General features: G+C 52.7%; 1 protein-coding gene across 4 annotated transcripts in view; it reads left to right on the top strand.

The window, feature by feature from the left end:
- SLC5A9 (solute carrier family 5 member 9) overlaps nt 1–15,224 on the top strand; it is a 27,075-nt gene extending 11,851 nt beyond the window's left edge. For all 4 annotated transcript variants that reach the window (XM_046662251.1, XM_046662250.1, XM_046662249.1 and 1 more), the window contains 10 exons: nt 400–505; nt 1,394–1,474; nt 1,809–2,014; nt 2,218–2,353; nt 2,477–2,584; nt 4,499–4,649; nt 5,419–5,587; nt 7,056–7,271; nt 10,221–10,380; nt 13,908–15,224. In XM_046662251.1, the coding sequence (XP_046518207.1) occupies nt 400–505; nt 1,394–1,474; nt 1,809–2,014; nt 2,218–2,353; nt 2,477–2,584; nt 4,499–4,649; nt 5,419–5,587; nt 7,056–7,271; nt 10,221–10,380; nt 13,908–14,116 (1,542 nt within the window). In that variant the 3' untranslated portion in view covers nt 14,117–15,224. The remainder of the gene's footprint in view (nt 1–399; nt 506–1,393; nt 1,475–1,808; nt 2,015–2,217; nt 2,354–2,476; nt 2,585–4,498; nt 4,650–5,418; nt 5,588–7,055; nt 7,272–10,220; nt 10,381–13,907) is intronic.
- Nucleotides 15,225–19,240: the final 4,016 nt, after the last annotated feature.

Genomic DNA, 19,240 nt, shown 5'->3' with positions numbered 1-19,240 from the left:
CACTGAGGGGCCCTCTGCTCTGTCAGGGAGCACTGAGGGGCCCTCTGGCTCCTACTCTCCTCCCAAATGGCCTCCTCTCTGACCCCAGCTCTCTGTTCGCTTCCTCAGCCTTCCCCTTCATTCCTTTACCTCTCCCTCACGGCCCCAGACTACCCTCTCAATGGACCAGATGACATTGTCTCAGCTTCAAAGTTCGATATGGTCCTCATCTGCTTTAAAATCTCCATGGCTCCTCCGTGTCTGCGAGCCCATCCTCCTCAGCATGACACTTAAGGCTCATCCTCAGCATGTGTTGAGGGCTGACAGTACCCAGTGTTGCTGAGCAGGAAGCTGACATACCCTGGTGGCCACATGGAGGGGCTTGGGTGACCTGGACTTCTGGGTCCTGGCTCTTTGCAGACTGACATCTTCTCTGGAGCCATCTTCATCCAGATGGCCTTGGGTTGGAACCTTTACCTCTCCACGGTGATCCTGCTGGTGGTGACGGCCATCTACACCATCACAGGTAGGGCCGAGGGAAGGTCACGTCAGGGCGCAGATGTCTGGAACAGAGACTGAGAAAGAGGGAGAGGTGGAGAGGGAAGCTTCTGACTGGCAGAGACACAGAGGGAAGGACTGGGGGAGAGAGATGTCCAGAGAGAGGACAGAGAGAAATGGAACCTGAGAGAGCGAGGAAGAAACAGGAAGGGAGAGAGAGGCAGACAGAGACGTAGGATCAGAGGAAAATGCTGCAAGCCACAGTGTAACAGAGAAAAGAGGTGGCAGAAAGGGCAGAGCCAGGAGGAAAGTGCCAGCCAGAGAGAGACAGGGAAGGAGAGACACTCAGAGATACTGACCAAGACCAACGGAAACAGGGAGCAGGGTGGCGATTAGTGGACTGTCACCTGGACTAGAGTCGCTGTGGGCCGCTCCAGACAAAAGTCACAAAACCGCCTTCCCCTGTCTCCTCCAGAGCTCCTCGCACAGGCCTGGGCCCCTGGGACACTGGCTCAGGCCAGACTTCCTCATGGCCACGTCGGCCTGGAAAGATGGGGGATTTCAATGGGCGCTGGGTGGGGAGAGAGGGAATACTCCTGCTGCAGCTAACAGCACAGCAAAGGAAGAGACTTGGGGTATTTATTACAGAACGACAGCAAAGAGCTGTGGCATGACAGTCAGAGGCTGTCAAGGATGGAAAGAGCTAGACCTGAGCGCCTGTGACAGTGACCAGCATCCACCCTGCTGGGTGGAACAGAGGGGAGCACGCAGTGTGGGCAAAGGCAGGGGCCAGAGTCCGCCTACCAAGGGGGCCCTGTGTCTTCTCTGGTCTCCCCGGTGGCACAGCACAGGGCAGGCACCCAAGGAGGAAGGTCCTGTTGGTGCTGACTACTGAGCCCTCTCCTTGGGTCCCCAGGGGGCCTCACGGCCGTGATCTACACAGACGCTCTACAGACGGTGATCATGGTGGGGGGAGCCCTGGTCCTCATGTTTCTGGGTAAGGAAACAACGTGAATACCCACCACCCTCAGCCCTAAATTCCTTGCTGATCTGTCTTTGGCTGTCACCACCATGGTTTGATCAGAACTTTCCAGAGCACAGAGCCATGTCCCCCCTCCAGGTTGGGGCTCCCAAAGAGCAGGATTCTCTCTCCTCCAAATCAGGGGTCTTGAGCCTGAGCCTCACATCCCTCCCTCATTCCCAAGTCCCATACCTGTTCCAAGCCGAGGGGCCCCACACAGGACTAGGAAGTGGGGGAAGGGGGGATGCGTCATGTGACAGGCCCAGCGGGGTCTCAGGGCTGTTTGACTCACTGTGGCCTCTTCCCACAGGCTTTCAGGAGGTGGGCTGGTACCCAGGCCTGGAGCAGCGGTACATGCAGGCCATCCCTAATGCCACAGTCCCCAACACCACCTGTCACCTCCCCCGGCCCGATGCCTTCCACATGCTCCGGGACCCTGTGAGCGGGGACATCCCTTGGCCAGGCCTCATTTTTGGGCTCACGGTGCTGGCCACCTGGTGCTGGTGCACGGACCAGGTGAGGCCCCAGCCAGGCTTAGCCCAGCCCACTGTGAACGGGGGTGGCTCCGTGAGAGAAAACTGGGCATCTGGATGCACAGAGGGTTGGGACTTGTCCTGGGACCGTCATAGGGGCACAGTCAGTGACCATGTCAGGGCTCACCTGTGGCTGAGCTGAGCCTGGCCTGGCCTAGTGGCACACCTCCACTGCTGCCTTTTCAGGTCATTGTGCAGAGGTCTCTCTCCGCCAAGAGTCTGTCCCATGCCAAGGGAGGCTCCGTGCTGGGGGGCTACCTGAAGATCCTGCCCATGTTCTTCATTATCATGCCTGGCATGATCAGCCGGGCCCTGTACCCAGGTAAGGCTCGCCTCCCTCCCGGGTGATGTTGGACTAGAGTGGGGTCGCACACTGTTTGTACTAAGAACACATAGTGAGTATGTTAGGCTTTGTGGGCTCTAACTGCTGTCGCTTCTTCTGCAGATGAAGTGGGCTGTGTGGACCCTGATGTCTGCCAAAGAGTCTGCGGGGTCCCAGTGGGATGTTCCAACATCGCCTACCCCAAGCTGGTCATGGGTCTCATGCCCGTTGGTGAGTCGCACCTCCCCCACACCATGCTTCATTCCTGCCTCCCAGCCTCCTCCAATCCTCACTGCCCAGGAGGGATTGCATTAAGGATGGACATGGGCAGGAAGAGGAAATAAAAACATCCACCTCCGAATATCCCCTCCCCCAATACACACACACACATGCACACTTCACAAGTATCTGCAAGGCACTTCCCTGTGCCCTGGCTTTGGAGACGCAGGGATAAAAGGCAGGCCCCTGCTCTCGGGCTCCATGTAGTCTCCAGGGTACCCAGGTAGAGGGCACAACACAATGTGACCAGAGTGGGGACACATGGGGCTGAGAGAGCCCTAGGGAAGCCACTGGCCCACTTTGGTGAAATGTTGGGTAACACTTCCCAGAGGAGAGGAAATGGAGCTGAGTCCCGAGGAGAATCTTAGACAGACAAAGGCAGAGGGCGTGGGAAGTGTCATTCCAGGAAGGAGGGGCTGCATGTGCAAAGGCCCAGCACTGAGAGGGAGCGTAAAGTCTGCCCTGTAAGTAGCCCGTGCGGGCTCATGTGCAGGGGAATGAAGACATGCTCCATGGAGAGGAGGCTGTGGCCACACCTCGTTCTGGGCATAGCCTTCACTCTGAGGGCAAGGGGGTTCAGGCCAGTGTGCACAATGGGATTTGTGCTTTAGCAGGACCACTCTGCAGGGAAGTTCCGCTTCGGGGGAGGCAGGGAGATGATTAACGAGGGGCTCGTGGTGGTCCACATGAGAGGTGAGAATGGCTTGGAGCAGGTCAGTGGCTTTAGAGAGGGACAGAAGGGTTTAAAAGATATTGGTGAGGTCAACTTGGCAGGACTTGATGATTGATTGCATCTGAGGGACCAGAAAGACAGAGGAATCCAAAGAGGGCTCCCAGGTCTTGGGTTTGTGGTGACATTGAGATCGGAGATCTGGAGGAAGGGAGGTCTATGGAGGGAAGTGGATGGGTTAACTCATTCCCTCCCTCCAGCAGAACAAGAAATGAATCAAAGAAACAGTGGAGACAGCAGAAGGCCCAGCTACAACAGAGCAGCCAGAGGGGCTGCTGGAGGGAGGAGGGCGGGAGGGGAGCAGAGGACGGGGTCTGGGGTAACTCGGAGGTGTCTGGTTGGAGACTAGAAAGATATTATTAACAGAAAGAAGAAACAGAGAGCCCGGAGGAAGATGCTGGCCAGGTTTGCGACCCCTTGAGTCTCCCAGGGAGACATCCAGGAGGGGTGGAATATTTGGATCTGCGGGAAAGAGGACCGAGGTGGGCAGGGAGTCGTCTCCCCAGGGGGAGCAGTCTGTTTCAAGACACTTGGTGGTTAGAGTCACAGACTTCAGATATCAGTGGGGTCCCTCCCTTGCGACAGGGAAAAAATAGGCCCAGAAAGGAAGGAACTAGGTCAAAGATGACATAGCTAGTTACTTGCAGAACCAGGAAACAAATCCAGGGCTTCTGCCTCCCAGGCCAAGGCTTCGGCCTGGCACGCCAGTGTCGACAAAAAGGTACAAAACCCACTGGAAACATTCAATTATTAACCATCACCCTCCTACCCACCAGGGACTCACTAACCAGTATCTACAAACTTTGAAATGCAGACTGAGACATCAAAGCTGCAGAGAACCTTAAAGATCACCTTGGCTCATACCCCTGAATGGTGTAGATGGGGAAACTGAGGCTCGGGGAGGGCAGAGGACTCACCCAAGGCCACAGAGCAAGGCAGAGGCAGAGAGTGGCCAGAACTGGGCCTCTGGTTCTCCTGGATTCCTTATCCGTGTGGGATGGGAACCCCATCCAATGCCTTCCCCATCGCCTCCCCTCCCCTCCACTCCTGACTCTGCTGAACGCTGCAGCCTCCATGGTTGCTGGTAGAGCCGGCATTATTGGGTCAGCTGACCCCGCAAACTTGTGTCTCCCCAGGTCTGCGGGGCCTGATGGTCGCTGTGATCATGGCCGCCCTCATGAGCTCACTCACCTCTGTCTTCAACAGCAGCAGCACCCTGTTCACCATCGACGTGTGGCAGCGCTTCCGCAGGAAGGCAACAGAGCAGGAGCTGATGGTGGTGGGCAGGTGTGCTCCCCATCCTTCCAGAGCACCCCGCCTTGTAGGCAGAGCCCCTCTCCCCTCTCCTCCTTCCCTGCATCTGGGCCCTTGACCGGCAGTCAGAGCACCTGGTTTTACTGCCACTTATTTCATCCGTTGGTGGAGTTTGGGTGCCATCTGCTGGCCATCTGCATTATTGCATCCAACACATGCAAGAAAATGTTTCATCCACTTGTTTACACACCTGCAAAATCATATAGAACGCGCACTTTGAGGACTTGGCCCTGAGCCAGGATCAGTGGAGGGGAGTCAGAAGGAGAAGGTAGAGTCCCTGCTCTGAGCTAAATGCCAGTGTAAGGGAGAGAGGAGCAGAGCTGGAGGAGCCTGGAGAAGGAAGTTCTGGAGGCAGGAACCGTCCAGAAGGGGGCTGTCGTGCACAAGGTCTGCATGCAAAAGAGAAGGCAAGGCATCCCGAGCAGAGGCCAGAGGCTGTTTCCTGAGGTGGGTGGTGGGGTGAAAGGTATGGTTCCTTCCTGAAGAGCAGGTGGGCCGCGTGACTCAAAGGCATCCAAGTCAAAACTCCTGGTTTCTTGGAATCTGGCATTCTGACATTCTGGGATTTTAAGAGTCTGAATTTCTGGAATCTGAGCATTTGAGATTCTGGCTTTCTAACATTCTCTGGTTCAGTGCCCATGCATTCCCCTCCCTCTCCCTTCCTGGTTTCTGAGCATCACCTTCGCCCCGCCCCACACCTGCCACCTCAGGCACTCCTCACGTTCCCTGTGCCCTCCTGCAGAGTGTTTGTGGTGTTCCTGGTCATCATCAGCATCCTCTGGATCCCCATCATCCAGAGCTCCAACAGCGGGCAGCTCTTCGACTACATCCAGTCTGTCACCAGTTACCTGGCCCCGCCCATCACCGCCCTCTTCCTGCTGGCCATCTTCTGCAAGAGGGTCACAGAGCCTGTGAGTACAGCAGCATACCCATCTCTCCCAGGACACCAGAGGGGCAGGGGTGCGGGTCTGTCTGTGACCTGGTCTCTCTCTGTGACCTTGGGCGCACCGACTGCCCCCTCTAGCTTCCATCTCCCCATCCATAGCGTCGGGTCTAGATTCAGTCATTGACTCAACAAACATTTATCAGTCCTATTATGGAGGCTCCAGGGATGCAGTGGTTTACAACATTCGTGTAGGCCTGCCATCACTGGGCCAGCAGGGAGGAAAGAAGATTAAGGGAGCAATAATACTACAGGATAATGGCTGCCATGAGAGTAAAGAGTGGGGGTACCGAGCCCATGGGATGCCCAGGAGTGGGTCAGGGAAGTCTTCCTGGATGAAGTGAAGGATTAAAGGAAAAGGGAAGAGTGTTCCAGACATGGGGAGCAGTGTGCGTGAAAGCTCAAGACAGACTGGAAGATCTCAAGGGTCTGCTCCGTCTCTGACTCTAAGGCTCTCTATGTAGGAAGAATGACAGCAATGACGATGATGGAGCAAAGTGTGAACTTACACAGGCGTCCACACAGGCCTCATTCATGGAACTGCTGAGACCTGACAGAGCCTGGGAGGAGCTAGAGGTCCGGGGATGGTGACCTTGGTTACTCCCCAGGGCAGCCTAGGAAAGACAGCCCACACCTGCTGGCTGTGCCTCGGGGAGGTAAGGGAGGTCATGGGTGTGACTCCACCAGAGCCACATGAGAGCTCAAGGTCGCGACAAAGGAGATCACAGGAACCCTCTCCCAGTGGAGTACCTGCCCAGATGTCTACTGATGTCTCCTGTTCGCAGAGGTCTAATCTCCCTGCTGATGACCATGGCGTACAGCAGGCCTCAGTTAATTCTGGATGCCTCTGCTCATTCCAGAATTTTTGAAATTGGGGTCAACATTTCATTTTTGAAAATACAAGTCATCTGACTCTTACATATGAGGCACAGGTATAGGTTAGGGTCAAACAATGCTATAAAGAGGATATGGGAGGTGTCAGAACTTTCTTTTGTTAAAAAAAAAAGGGCAAAAGATATGAAAACATAGAAGCAACAAAAGAGAGATATCAATTCTGATTTCCAATTTATCATGACAGGAAATTGGGAAGGGGATCTTGGTATTCCCTGTTTATTACAAAAGCATGTTACATTCTAGTCAAATATTAGGACTCACTAATTTCTCTTAACTGCACATGAGAAAACTCCGGGCCAGGGAGGTCGAGTCAGTGCTTCAGCCGTTCTGGAATGGAGCCAGGGTCCAAATCCCAGTCTGTCTGAGTCTGGAGCCTGTGCTCCTTCCACTACCCTCTCTGTCTGCCTTTAGGTTGAGACAAAGCCCCAGCATTTGCGGGGAACCCACCAAGGTGGACTTGCAAACATTGTAACAGACCAGGGCTTCCTTCCCGGGGTCTCCCCCCTGGATCTCAGCCCTGCCCACCTCTGCTCTCTCCGCAGGGGGCCTTCTGGGGCCTGCTGTTTGGCCTGGCAGTGGGGCTTCTGCGCATGATCCTGGAGTTCGTGTACCCAGCCCCAGCCTGCGGGGAGGTGGGCCGCAGGCCGGCCGTGCTGAAGGACTTGCACTACCTGTACTTTGCGCTCCTCCTCTGCGGGCTCACTGCCGCCGTCATCGTCACCGTCAGCCTCTGCACAGCCCCCATCCCTGAGGAAAAGGCAAGTGGATGCTCGTCCTGAGGCCCCTCAAGATGCTCCCCCAGCCCCGTGCCTGGAATTCCACCACCGAGTTTTGCTCCATGGGGTCATGGTTCCCTGTTGCCATACAGAAGTCCCGGGGAGGAGAAGCTTTTTGGGTTATTAATTCCCAAGTGAAAAGGAATCATTCAATTGGAAAATGACTCAGCGAGCACCCACTCCGTGCCAGGCACTGTGCTGGGGTTACAAAGACGAATGGTCCCTGCCAGCGACTGTCCACACTGGAGAGGGGCCGAGTGGGGGGAGGACACAGACACCAATGCAAAGAGTTACTCTATGGGGAGAGAGAGTGCAGAAGGACCAAGCTCAAAGGAAGGGGCTGGATACAGAAGGCGAGGCAGTCAGTCACCCCTGGGGGCCGGGGAGGGTTCCCTGACAAGGTCACTTTGAGTTGGACCTTGAAGAATGAGTAGGGATTTGTTGACTGGTCAAGCAGCATGTAAATGAGAAAAGAGAGTCTGCCGGAGTAAGAGGTCAATCGGAGGTCCTCGCTCTGCCATGCTGACGGATTCGCCTGCCCTCGGCACCGAGGCCCAGCCTTTGAAATCTTCTTTCTTTAGAGCAGCAGGGCAGTGGCTCGGGCTGCCATAAGAAAGGACCACAGCCGTGTGGCTTAAACAGCAGAAATGCACCTACTCACAGTTCTGGAGGCGGGCAGTCTGAGACCAGGCTGTTGGCAGGGTGATTTCCTCTGAGGCCTCTCCATGGCTTGAAGCTGAAATCTTCTACGTCTTTATCTTCACGTGGTCTTCCCCCACGCCTGTCTGTGTCCGAATCTCCTCTTCTTATGACACCAGTCATATTAGGTTAGAGCCACTCGAATGACTGCACTTAATCTTAGCTACCCCTCCAAAGACCCCATCTCCAAGGTCAGTCACACACTGAAGTACTGGGGGAATTTGAGGGGAATACAATTCACCCCATAACAGAGCCAATGCCAGAAGCTGGCCCCTGAAACACTGGGTGGAAATCATTAACAGCACCCCTTACCTGTACAGCGCTTTAGAGTTGTCAAAACAACTTTATCCCCTTGGTGTCACGAATTCCTACAAACAAGCAGGACAGTCACAGATGAGCCAAGGGAAGCCGACTTCTCCAGTGGGTGACTCCAGAAACGACCTCCTCCCACTGCTTGAATCTTCAGCTTCCTCTCCACTGTCTGCTGTCTCATTCCCACACTGAAGTGTTTCCCCGTTAAAAATCCTCTCCCTGGGTCCTGTTCTCTAGTTCAGCTGCCTCTTTCCCTGCCCCTCAACAGCAGACTGGTCTGTGCTTCTCAACTCTTGTCTACATCTCAACGCTCTGCGGTCTGGCTGCTGTCCCCACCTTCCTACTGAAATCGCTCTCACCAAGATCCCCAATAACCTTGTCACTAAAAATGAATGCTCACTTGCCCATCTTTATTTTAAGTGAATTCTGAGGAGAACCAGACCCCACTGACCACTTCCTGCATCCTGAAGACCTCTCTTCTCTTCACTTCCATGATGTGTTTCCCTCTGGCATTTTTTTTCCTACCCTTCTGATCATTCTTCTGCCTTCTTCTTGGGCTTTTCTTCCTGATCCTTAAAGATCATTGTTCCTCAGGGACCTACCTATGGCCTACAAGCCTTCTCACCCCACAGTCCCTCAGCTGTCTTATCCACGCCCATGAATTCAAACACCCTCTGCATAAAGACACTCAACTTTCTATCTGCAGCCAAAACCCCTCTCCCAAGATTCAAACTCAAAACCCAGCTGCCTCCTGGTGACATAAAGAGACACTGATAAGGACACACATTGGAAGTATAAAGTTTATTGAGTGATATTTACAAGCAAAGCAGCAGGCCAGGCTCTCATAATCCCGTAGAGGGAAACAGCTGGAAGCCCAGTGGAAAGTGTCCCAGGAGAGGGGCCCTCACCCCACACTCTGTATGTATTTGTAGGAAGTTAGGGGCAAGCCAGGGGCACCTGGCTCAAGACATAACAAACTGCTGCCTGGCCAGAAAAAGAGCTTTGCTGGAAAGGAGGCAGTCCAGACTCGGGCAGCGATGGTTGGGTGCAACTGACATCAGCCAGAGAACGTGCCGTGTTCTTCTCTGCTGAGTTTCCAAAAAGGTGGAAGAGCGAAGGCCACCTGGGCTGTGCAGGGGACACAAGGTTCGTTCCTCCTCGCCTGGACGTCTCCACTCAGAGGTCCTACAGACTCGTCAAGCTCATCATCATATTTGCGTGTGTGCATGAGCCGCCCTGCCGTTCGCTGTCACTTCCACTATCACCCAAACCCACTCCTCCTGCCCACCCTGTCTCTGCGAGGGGCACCACTGCCCACTCAAAGTTCACGGCAGGAACCTGAGAGCAGGTTAGCTGCTTCCCTCTCCCTCACCAGGCTCATTCAGTCACCTTGGCCTGTAGATCTCACTCCTTAACATTCTTTAAGACGCTCCTGCCTATCCCCTCAGGCCCTCTTGATTTCTTGCTGCGTTTTTGTAACAGCCTTCAGGCTGGAACCCATCAGTTCACTCCTGAGAGACCTTTCTAAATCCCAGAATTTATCTTCTCTTCCCTTTGCCTAAAGTCTGCAGTGACTCTCCACTGCCTACTAGTTTTTTTGAGTAGCTACTCCTCAGTGACCTTGGAAGCCTTTTGTCACTGGGCGCCTGCCTCCCTGTCTGGCTTTGAGCTCCTGGGCTCAGGAGTGGTGCCTGCCTGGACTTGGTGTGTTCTCAGCACCGGCTACAAGTCCGCGTGGAGCGGGTGCTCAGCAACTGCAGGTTTTCGAAGGAAGGGGCAGTCAGGCTAAGAGTCAGGCCCCTGACTCCCAGCCCTGCGCTCCTCGCTGCTCTGGCGGCCTCCCATGAAGGGGGCCCCCTTGTTACAGCAGGACTTCCCTTCGAAGGTAACTGAGTGCAGCAGTGTTCTCTTTCCCTCCAGCTCGCTCGCCTGACGTGGTGGACACGGAACTGCCCCCTCTCTGGGCTGGAGAAGGAGTCCCATGAGGGCACACCAGAGGCATCAGAGGTGCCATCCGGGGAGTGCTCTGCAGGAGGCGGAGGGGCAGAGGACTCCAGCCAGGACTGCGAGCAGCCTGGAGGTAGGCTGAGGGCACGCTGGGGGTGCAGCATAGGGGAGCAGTGGGGACAGACATCGTGTCACAGGTCCCCAAAGACCTCATTAGGGGGTCACTGGGGATGCCAAAAAATATGTTCCCTCCTCCTTTCCCATATGTCTATTAAACTATTTGAGAAATAAGACAAATGAGTAAGGCAGATGGGAGCCAATATATTGCCCTCGTTCCTGATAAAATGTAGTGGAAAGATTTGTTTTCTATCATGAGGAGGTACACTTCCTAATACCAAACCCCAGCAGCAGACAGAGGCATCCATCACAGGGACCCTGTGAGCACTGCACTGCCAAGAAGGAGGGGGAAGGGACCGAGCCAAGCTGCCCTCTATCATCCCCAAATCTACCAACAGGGAAATCCCTTCACCTCCCCTGGGCTGAGTGAAGCGAAGGGCAGAGAATCAAATGGTGTTACACTAATTGAGTTCCTTCTCATGGAAGGAAACATCAGGCATGGCAAAGAAACAGCCCCCCTCACCACCACTTTATTTATTTATTTAACATTTTTTCCCCATTAGCCTGAACAGTTCTGGCTACAGTCACACGGAAGCATGGCTATCCCTCATGGGATGAGAGATAGCCATGCGTCCACACGGTTCTGCCTATCTTCATGAAGTTCCTCCAGACCAATCATCATTCCTATGGGGATCCTGCTTGGCTGCTGATGGGCCATATAAATTTTGCCTCTTGGAGGTTCTTAAAAGTGTTAGAACAGGACATTAATTAAATTCACTCCAAGGCCACACAGTATCTAAAGTTGAAAACTGGTATAAGGTATAATGTGGCTGTTTCAGATGTAACACAGCTATAACCTTCTTGTAGTGTGATGACATAACAACGTTAAGATATTCTGATATAATGACAACATCATCGAGATTTCCCAAAGTATTAAATTCCCAAGGAAAAATTAAAGTCAGAAAGTTAAGTCAGTTTTCAAGTTAAGCCCCCAAATCAATTCTCTTGCCCTTGTGAGTAGAACTGTAATGAAACATAAGTCCGAAAGTTACTGCCTGCCTCTGGTAGAGGGAGCCCCAGAGCCCATGGGGAGCTGGGGTGCCTTGGGCAGCTGCCCTCTCCCCCTGGATTGGGCAGAGCTCCAGCAAGCATCAAAAAGTGTCTTAGTTCCATTCACAGCCTCTGATGTGACAAACCGTCAATAATGACAGCAAGTTAAGAGCATAGATAAGGTTATCAAAGCACCAGTTGCTGGACCCGCACGGCTGGCCGCACTGTGCCCCTTGGCTCCCACGCCCTTGCCAGGTTCCAGGGGCCCCATGCTCCCCCTGAGGCCTGAGAAGCCTCCCACCTTTCCTGAGGCCCTTCACCTTTGCTAAGGCCCTGACTCTAGAGAAACAGCCACTCGCCTACAGTTAGTGACATCATCAGCTCCAGAAGCCCACCAATATCTAAGACTCAAAGCTTCCTGCCCAAGCTGCAGCAGGTAAAAGCCAGTGGTCACTCTAAAAAGCTATCCGTAATAGAGAAGGTAATCCTTTACGAACTTCCAAGGTGGAAACCCAGGTAGGCTCCTGTCAGAAAGCACCAGCAAAGCCCAAAGTCGCCCTCCCTCGTCTAATCAGCTGTCCCCATTAGTTGAGAGGTATTTTGTTTTGCAGCAATTCTTTGTCTCTTTTTCAAACTTTGTGGTCCATGCACCAGACATTGGAGTCTCAAAACTGCTCCTACCACCATCATCCCAAGACTAGGTCCTGGCCTCTATGAGCCTCATGGCATGGTAGAAGCAGTCTGAGAGCATGGCTCTCTGTAGATGAGATAGCGACCAAGAGAGAGGAAAGAGGAAGGGATGAAGAAGAGGAAGGGATGAAGAGGAGGAGGGATGAAGAGGAGGAAGGGATGAAGAGGAAGGGATGAAGCTATGAGGGCAGCGCCCAGAGGAAAGGAGAGAGGGCACAGCTCGTGCTCTCTCACAGTGGAACCCCAGGACCAGGCAGACTGACATGGTCACTGACAGCCCTCCCTGGCTTAACCCCATGCCAGGGGGCAGAGCCTGTCCCTGGAGAAGCAGGGCAATGCTTGCTCCCTGTGGGTGGCTTGCTCCCAAGAGGGACAAAGGAAGCACTGAGTCAGCCAAGAAGTTTAATGAGAGAAGAACAGCGAGGCAAGTGCTAGGGTGTGCCACAGCCCCCTCCCTGCTAATGGAAACATTGGGAATGGGGAAGAAGCATCCATCCCTGGAAGAGCCACAGGCAGAGGAAGCTCATCTGTGTTGTCCCCAGGTTAGAAAGCAAAGTGGCAGTATAATTCGAAGTCCCCTCCAAAAAAGTAAAAAAAAATTGAAGGGCAACAGAATGGATCAGAAAGAAGTGCATTCATCCCAGGTTGTAGATGGATTTAAATTCACTGAGTCCTTGCTCACCAATAACTATTTAAGTGAATCAGAAGAGAGTACTGGGACCAGCGTGTAAAATGATGCAGTCTGGTCTACAGTCAAAATGCTGAATTTCTACCATTGCTCTTTGTGCAGCTCTGTGGCTATGCAACCTTACCCAAGTCCCTTCTTTTCTGTGAGCCTCTGTCCTCCTCTGTCCAATGAGAGACCACGACTAGATGGTAACCTGGGGTCTTCACGTCTCTGACACTCTGTAGTCACATTGGACTTACCAAGTTCCAAAGCCAAAAAGATAAGAATGAATTTCCAGAGTGTCTATTCAACCTCAATGAAAGGTTTTTTATATACATTTTGCTTTAACATGCTGTCTGCTAATCCAAAAAAAATTCTTTAAAAATATGTTTTCTTTATTACTTCTTTAAAATTTAGTTTTTAATGAATAGTGCTGACCTTAGCGCCTCTCTTGGCGCTGGGGAGCCCGTGTCTGCACTGGCAGTCTGCCGCACATCTAGAACGTTATGCTCCCCAGGACCTCTGCCCGCTGCTCCAGCACTGGTAATTCTTAAAAGTGCTGTCAAAATCTATGCTCTCATTTGATGCTCAAAACGCTCTGGAGAAGAACAGGGCATATGCCATTGACCTATTTGGGGGAGAAAGAACCTGCAGCTCAGAGGAGTTGAGAGACTGATGGCACATGGCCTCAGTCTGGTGATGGCAGCGCTGGCCCAGGAACAGGTCCCTGGCTTCGGGCCGGGTGCCCTTCCCGTGGCGGTGCAGCCTCTGTCTCCTTCAACTGCTCCCTCCTTCCTTGGTAAGTTAACTCTCCCCTCCGTCCTCACACGGGGCGTGTGCTCTGAAGTGGGATGAACCGTTATCCTCACTCCTGAACATGCCACCTCCCCTGCAGCTTTGAGGTGCTTCTGCTCGGTGGCTGTTTGGATGCTGTGGCCAGGGTCAGAGCCCAGTCTAGAGTCCTGACTCAGGACCCAGTCTGGGGCAGGCAGAAAGGGCTAAGGGGATGACTCCGCCCCACCCCCTCTTTCTGTGGCCTCATCTCTTTCTTCCATTTCTCACCACTCTCTCCCTCCCCTGCTCTCTCGTCACTCTCTTTTCTCCAACCTTGCCTTGCTTCTTCTTTCCTTCCTCAGATCCCCGCAGGTCCTGGGGAAAGCTGCTCTGGGGCTGGTTCTGTGGGCTCTCCGGGGCCCCGGAGCAAGCCCGGAGCCCAGCGGAGACGGCCGCGCAGGAGCAGAAGCTGACCAGCACCGAGGAGGAGCCGCTCTGGAGAAGCGTCTGCAACGTCAACGCCATCCTCCTGCTGGCCATCAATGTCTTCCTCTGGGGCTACTTTGCATGAGTCCACAGATCTGGCTTCAGCTGACACACGTCCAACACACCCCGGGCTCAGCCACAGCGGCAGGCTTTCCTCTCACCTTTCTGTCCAAACTAGAGACTACAGAGGCTGAAGCTGCAAGAGCCCCTGCAGAGCATCTAATCCAGGCTCCACCCTGGACAACTGGAGAAGTGGAGGCCCAGAGAGAGCACTGGCTCTACTCAGGGCCACACAGCAGGACTCGCACTGGGTCTCCTGACGCCAGCTCTCTTTCCATTACATTGCCTTACATTCCTACCTCAAAAACACTCCTTCTACCCTCTTGGTATGTCTACTCAAAAACTTTTACTACTTGTGTGTTTTGAGGTTACAAAAGTGGAGGATACAAGGAAAGTTGTGGCAAGAATGTTGCAAAGGTCCACATGTACCTTGGCTCACCCCATCCCTGCCTTTCCGCTTCTCCTTCCTCCCTCTCTAGTTCCCAGTCCTTGGCCCCCTATTCCCGGCAGGGCTCCACCCAGGGGGGGCCTTATACTTCCACAGGCAGCTCCACAATCGTGGCTGTCAGACCCAAAGGAGGGAGGGACCCGGGTGGCATGCAAACATGGTGACAGGTGGTGTTTGGGACAGGGAGTTCTGGGCTGAGAGACTCTCCTTGGTGCTACTCAAATTCTGCCTTTTCCACTCTCATATGTGAATGTGTACAGTCTCCGTGGCCTTGAGGAACTTAGAGTCCAGCTGGAGAGACAGCACTTGTTGAAAACAAGAGGACTCGAGTTAGGCTGCTCTGTGCGGAAGGGTAAGCCCTGCAGAGGGGCAGCACGGAGAGCCTTGGAGCCACTGCACTGGGCTGTGCCCTTTGCCCGCCAGGCATCCTCCCACCCTGGAAAACACCATGGCCCTGCTTAGGTGTCCTTCCTCCAGGAAGCTGCCTGATGCCACCACTGGGCCAAGGTCCCACTCCTGCTCCCACACCCTCTGGACCTGCTTCTGTGGCAGCACTGATCCCTGTACTGTGATCTTTGTCTCCCCAACTAGATTGAGTCCTCCAAGGGGCAAGGACCAAGGACCATGCCCCTTGTGACTTTGTACCCATAAAGTAACAGGTGTTCAATAAATGTTGAATTAGTAATTCTCCAAGGTCCCAGTAGACTTTGCACTGTGGCTGGCAGGGAACGACCTGGGGAGCCAACTGGTGGGGAGGAACCTCCAGCTGGAGTTTATACCCTGAGTCTCAGACGTCTGGAATGAAACCACAGCCCTGTCCCATTGCCAAGCACACAGGTGAAAATGTCTCTGTTTTCTTCCATGTCCCCATCTGTCTAGGCTGCCCCTGCTCTCATTGGATCCCCTTTAACGCTGCCTTCCATCATCACTTTATACTAATCACTCAGCAAAACCGAATACAAATAAAATTCTAGTTCCTTGAGGTTTCAATACAGCTGATCCTATGAACGCCCCGTTGCTGCTGCCTCCAAATTTCTGTGTCCCCTGCCCTTTTGACCTCATCTGAGTCACCCCACGTGGCTAAGCTCTCCTCACTGCTCCCCACTGACCCTTCCTGGGAACTCAGCTTTCTCCCCTGATTGTCCCCAAAACCATTCACATAAGGCATTTGTGTATAACCAATTATACTGCAGGTTTAGGGAGGGGAAGATTTTTAAACCACAGAAGCACAGTTTAAAATGAAACATTGAACATCCCTATTTTCAAAAGTTCCTTGGCAGCCTGTTCTGAGTTTCCTACCAGTCTCCCGCCTCCTGCTGCCGCCGTTCTCAGGCCCCTCCCACGGTGGATTTTCTCAGGGCTCTGGGTCCTCCATTCCGGGCCCTCCTCCCTCCTCAGTTTCCACCTCCCTTTATTAGGCTGGATCTCCTCCGCCTCCAGACCTACCTGCTCTAACCCAAAGGTTCATGAGCATGCTGTTAAACACAGCAGGACTGCTGAAGGGCGGCCACTCTCCTTCCCTCCCCTTTTTGCCTGTTTAGTTCCTCCCTGTTCCTCACATCTCAGCATGAAAGTCACGTACATCCTAAGGGAAGCCACATTGTCCCAGTGATGACCTTACCCCGGCCACCTGCATCCCAGATCAGGTAATCCCCATCACCCAACAAGTAAGCTCATGGTCCCCTGACTTTATCTGCAAAGAAAGTGTCAGAGTAACATATCCATCACGTAATTACTTCACTAATATTCATCTTGTCCCCTAGATTGTAAGCTCCCCCAGTAAAGTCCCCATCACCTACAGAGGTACCTGGAGCACGGGGGATGCTAAAAAAATGTGTTGTATGAATGAGTGAAAATGAGTTAATGAACAAGAGAGCATCGTTAGCAGAGGAGGGAGGGGGAAATCAAATATTCCAAACACAGAGACGGGGAAAACCACGGCATAATCAGGAAGCAAAAAGTAGTTTAAAATGTCTGGGTTGACAAGGCCACTGCTTGTCTATATGGCTTCTTTGTGCAAGTGAGGAAAAGGTGCCCTTCCTTCTGGTAGCTGTGACTCCCACAGGGCTCACAGGGACAGCCAGAGCTCAGGCTGCATTTCCGCCCTCACATGCCCCCTTGACCAAGTGCATCTCTGCAGGCGCCACCTGCACAACCATGGAGCGGGAGCCCTGCCGAGGTGGGAGGTGAGTGGTGGGGAGGTACACCAGGGTTCGCTCAGGGAGGAGGGTCCATGCTCAGCCTGGGACCTCATCAGCTCTTCCCAGGATTACTGCACCGGTTCTTGACTGTTAGCTCTGTTCTCACTCTCTCCTCTTCCTATCACCCTATGCACTACAGCAAGAGTGATCTTTGTACAACATAAATCCTGTGTCACCTACGTGTTTAAAATTCTCTAGAGACAACGTTTCCTAGCCTGGGATGAGGCCCTACAAAAACTGCTAGAAATATCTCCAGGGTTCAGTCCTTGCCCGCTTCTCTATCCCAGCCAAAGAGAGGCTGTTCTGTGCAGCGGTTAAGAGCAGGGACTAAGGCCTGACCTTCTGGAACCAAATCCCAGCTCTGCCATTTGCTCACTACATGATATCAGGCAAGTTGCTTAACCTCCCCCCCATTTCCTTTCTACAAAATAGAGCCGTAATTGCAGCTACTTCAGAGTTGTTCAGAGGACTAAGAGTTAATTAACACAAAGTATTTAAAACAGTGCCAGGCACACAGAGTCATGATTAAACTCAATAAACACTAGCTATTGTGACCACTGTTAGTAGCAGGAGAGATGGGCCCACAGAGGCACGACACCACATAGCCTGCTGTCAGAGCAAGGGGGTGGGCGAATTAATTTTTCCTGAGGAATTGGGAAAAGACATAACAAGTTCTTCATATTTGAGCTGTTTGGAGGATGAATAGGAGTTTTCTAGAAGTCATGCAAGGTAGAGGGACGTGTGTGCGAAGGTGGGAGGGTGCAAAAGTGCATGCTGGGTTCCCATAAAAATAGGGATCATAGTTACTCATTCGCAAATACCAACCTGACACATTTAGTTTCCCTCATAAATCATGTTTTGTTTCAGCCTCTCACCTCTGAGGCAGAGCCGGGAGGTTTATTTGACCAGGGACAGGCAAGAAGGAGCATTTGACCACTGTCGCAGAGGCTGTCAGTGCCCCACCCACGTCCCCTAGGCACTCACCAGGCCTATTTGCTGGGTGACTCTGCTGAGGGCTTTCTCTGGCTGCACAAAATACTCAGCCCTGCATAGAACAAGCTGGAAGTGCTGGGGAATTGAGGGCTGGGAGCGGCCCTCAGCCAATGGCAAGCAAGAGTCGGCAGATGAGCACTACCAGTTCCTTGCCCCTCAAGGGGCTTGTTCTAAACCATCTCCAGAGGTTCTCGGGGACTGAGTCCCAGCTGCCCAGAGTTAACCTGCTCGTTAACTCATCCCACACAGCTGCCTTCCCGGCCAGCCCTGCCCCTTTTCCCCCTCTCCTGCTGGCGATTCCTGGGATCGCTCCCAAACAAATTACCTGCACCTGGTTTCGTGTCCTCCTGGGGAAACCAAACAGAGAGAGTCGTTTAAGACTGGAACATTCTCAAGTCCTGGCTTAGTTTTGCTACCACTTACTTCGTGACTCCCCCCGCCCCACCCAGACCCCATACCTGTTCCGTCATCCTGACTAAGGCCATGCAAAGATCTGAACTGGTTTAGATCACGTCTAGGGAGACTTCCCAAGTGCTGACATCATGTGCTTCTGACCCAGTTCCACCTTGTCTCCCTGGGGCGGGGAGCGGGTGGCCGGGCGGTGGAGAAGGGTTCACAGGGAAAGCGAGTCACGGGCCAGCACACTTGAGTGGAAACAGCGCAAAAGGAAAAACTGAGAACTAGTTTTCAGAGAATTGAGATGGGTTTGCCACGAGCAATAATAACGTTTAGAAGTAGCTTTGGACTGTGAAAGGACGACGTTTAAAAACAAATAGCACTCTTAAAAATATCGTGAAGAAACGTTTCTGAAAGCGATTTGCAATTGAGCTTGGACCAGAAAAGTGCTCAGTTTAATATGTGAGACTTGTGACTCTGTCCCTGGGTGTGAGAGCTCACATCAGTTAGAAGGGGGTGGAAACTGCTGGAAACTCAGGCAAAAACAGTGTCAGTTTTCCATTAACCTAGAACTCACGTCTCTCTAGACTTCCAGCCTTAAGTAAGATTACTGTAATTTCTTCTTCTCTCCAGGGTGAAAAGTTGGGAGACCTTTAAAGGTTATATATAAACATAAATCCGAGAGACTTAAATTGAGGCAGTTACGGCTTACTTTCATATTTCAAAATCAAATCTCAGCTGTAGCCCAGGCTCAGAGTAGAAATGTCAGTTCTTTTACTGTGATCTTGCATAAAATATATAACTTTCACTTAAAGTGGAAAGAAAACCCCACCATTACACCTAAGTAGAATACAAAAGCCTTGGTGCATCTCTCAGTAAGGTTTGCATGTAGATTTTAGAATTATGTTCAGAACGGGAAGGAACCTCAGGAGTCAGCCAGTTCCTTTCCTCCTCAGTCCAGGTCAGAATTTCTCTGAACAGCCTGCCTGACAGGTCAGGTTAGCCAGCCTCTGCTTGCACACCTCCAGTGAGAGGGAACTCATTTCCCCCGAGATAGAGCTTCATTGGATGACATTGACAATTAGAAAGTTTTTCTTTAGTCACCTAAATT

The sequence above is a fragment of the Equus quagga genome, chromosome 5 (genome assembly GCF_021613505.1).
Source record: "Equus quagga isolate Etosha38 chromosome 5, UCLA_HA_Equagga_1.0, whole genome shotgun sequence".
NCBI classification, from domain to species: Eukaryota; Metazoa; Chordata; class Mammalia; order Perissodactyla; family Equidae; genus Equus; species Equus quagga.
This window is presented reverse-complemented; position numbering and strand designations above follow the sequence as displayed.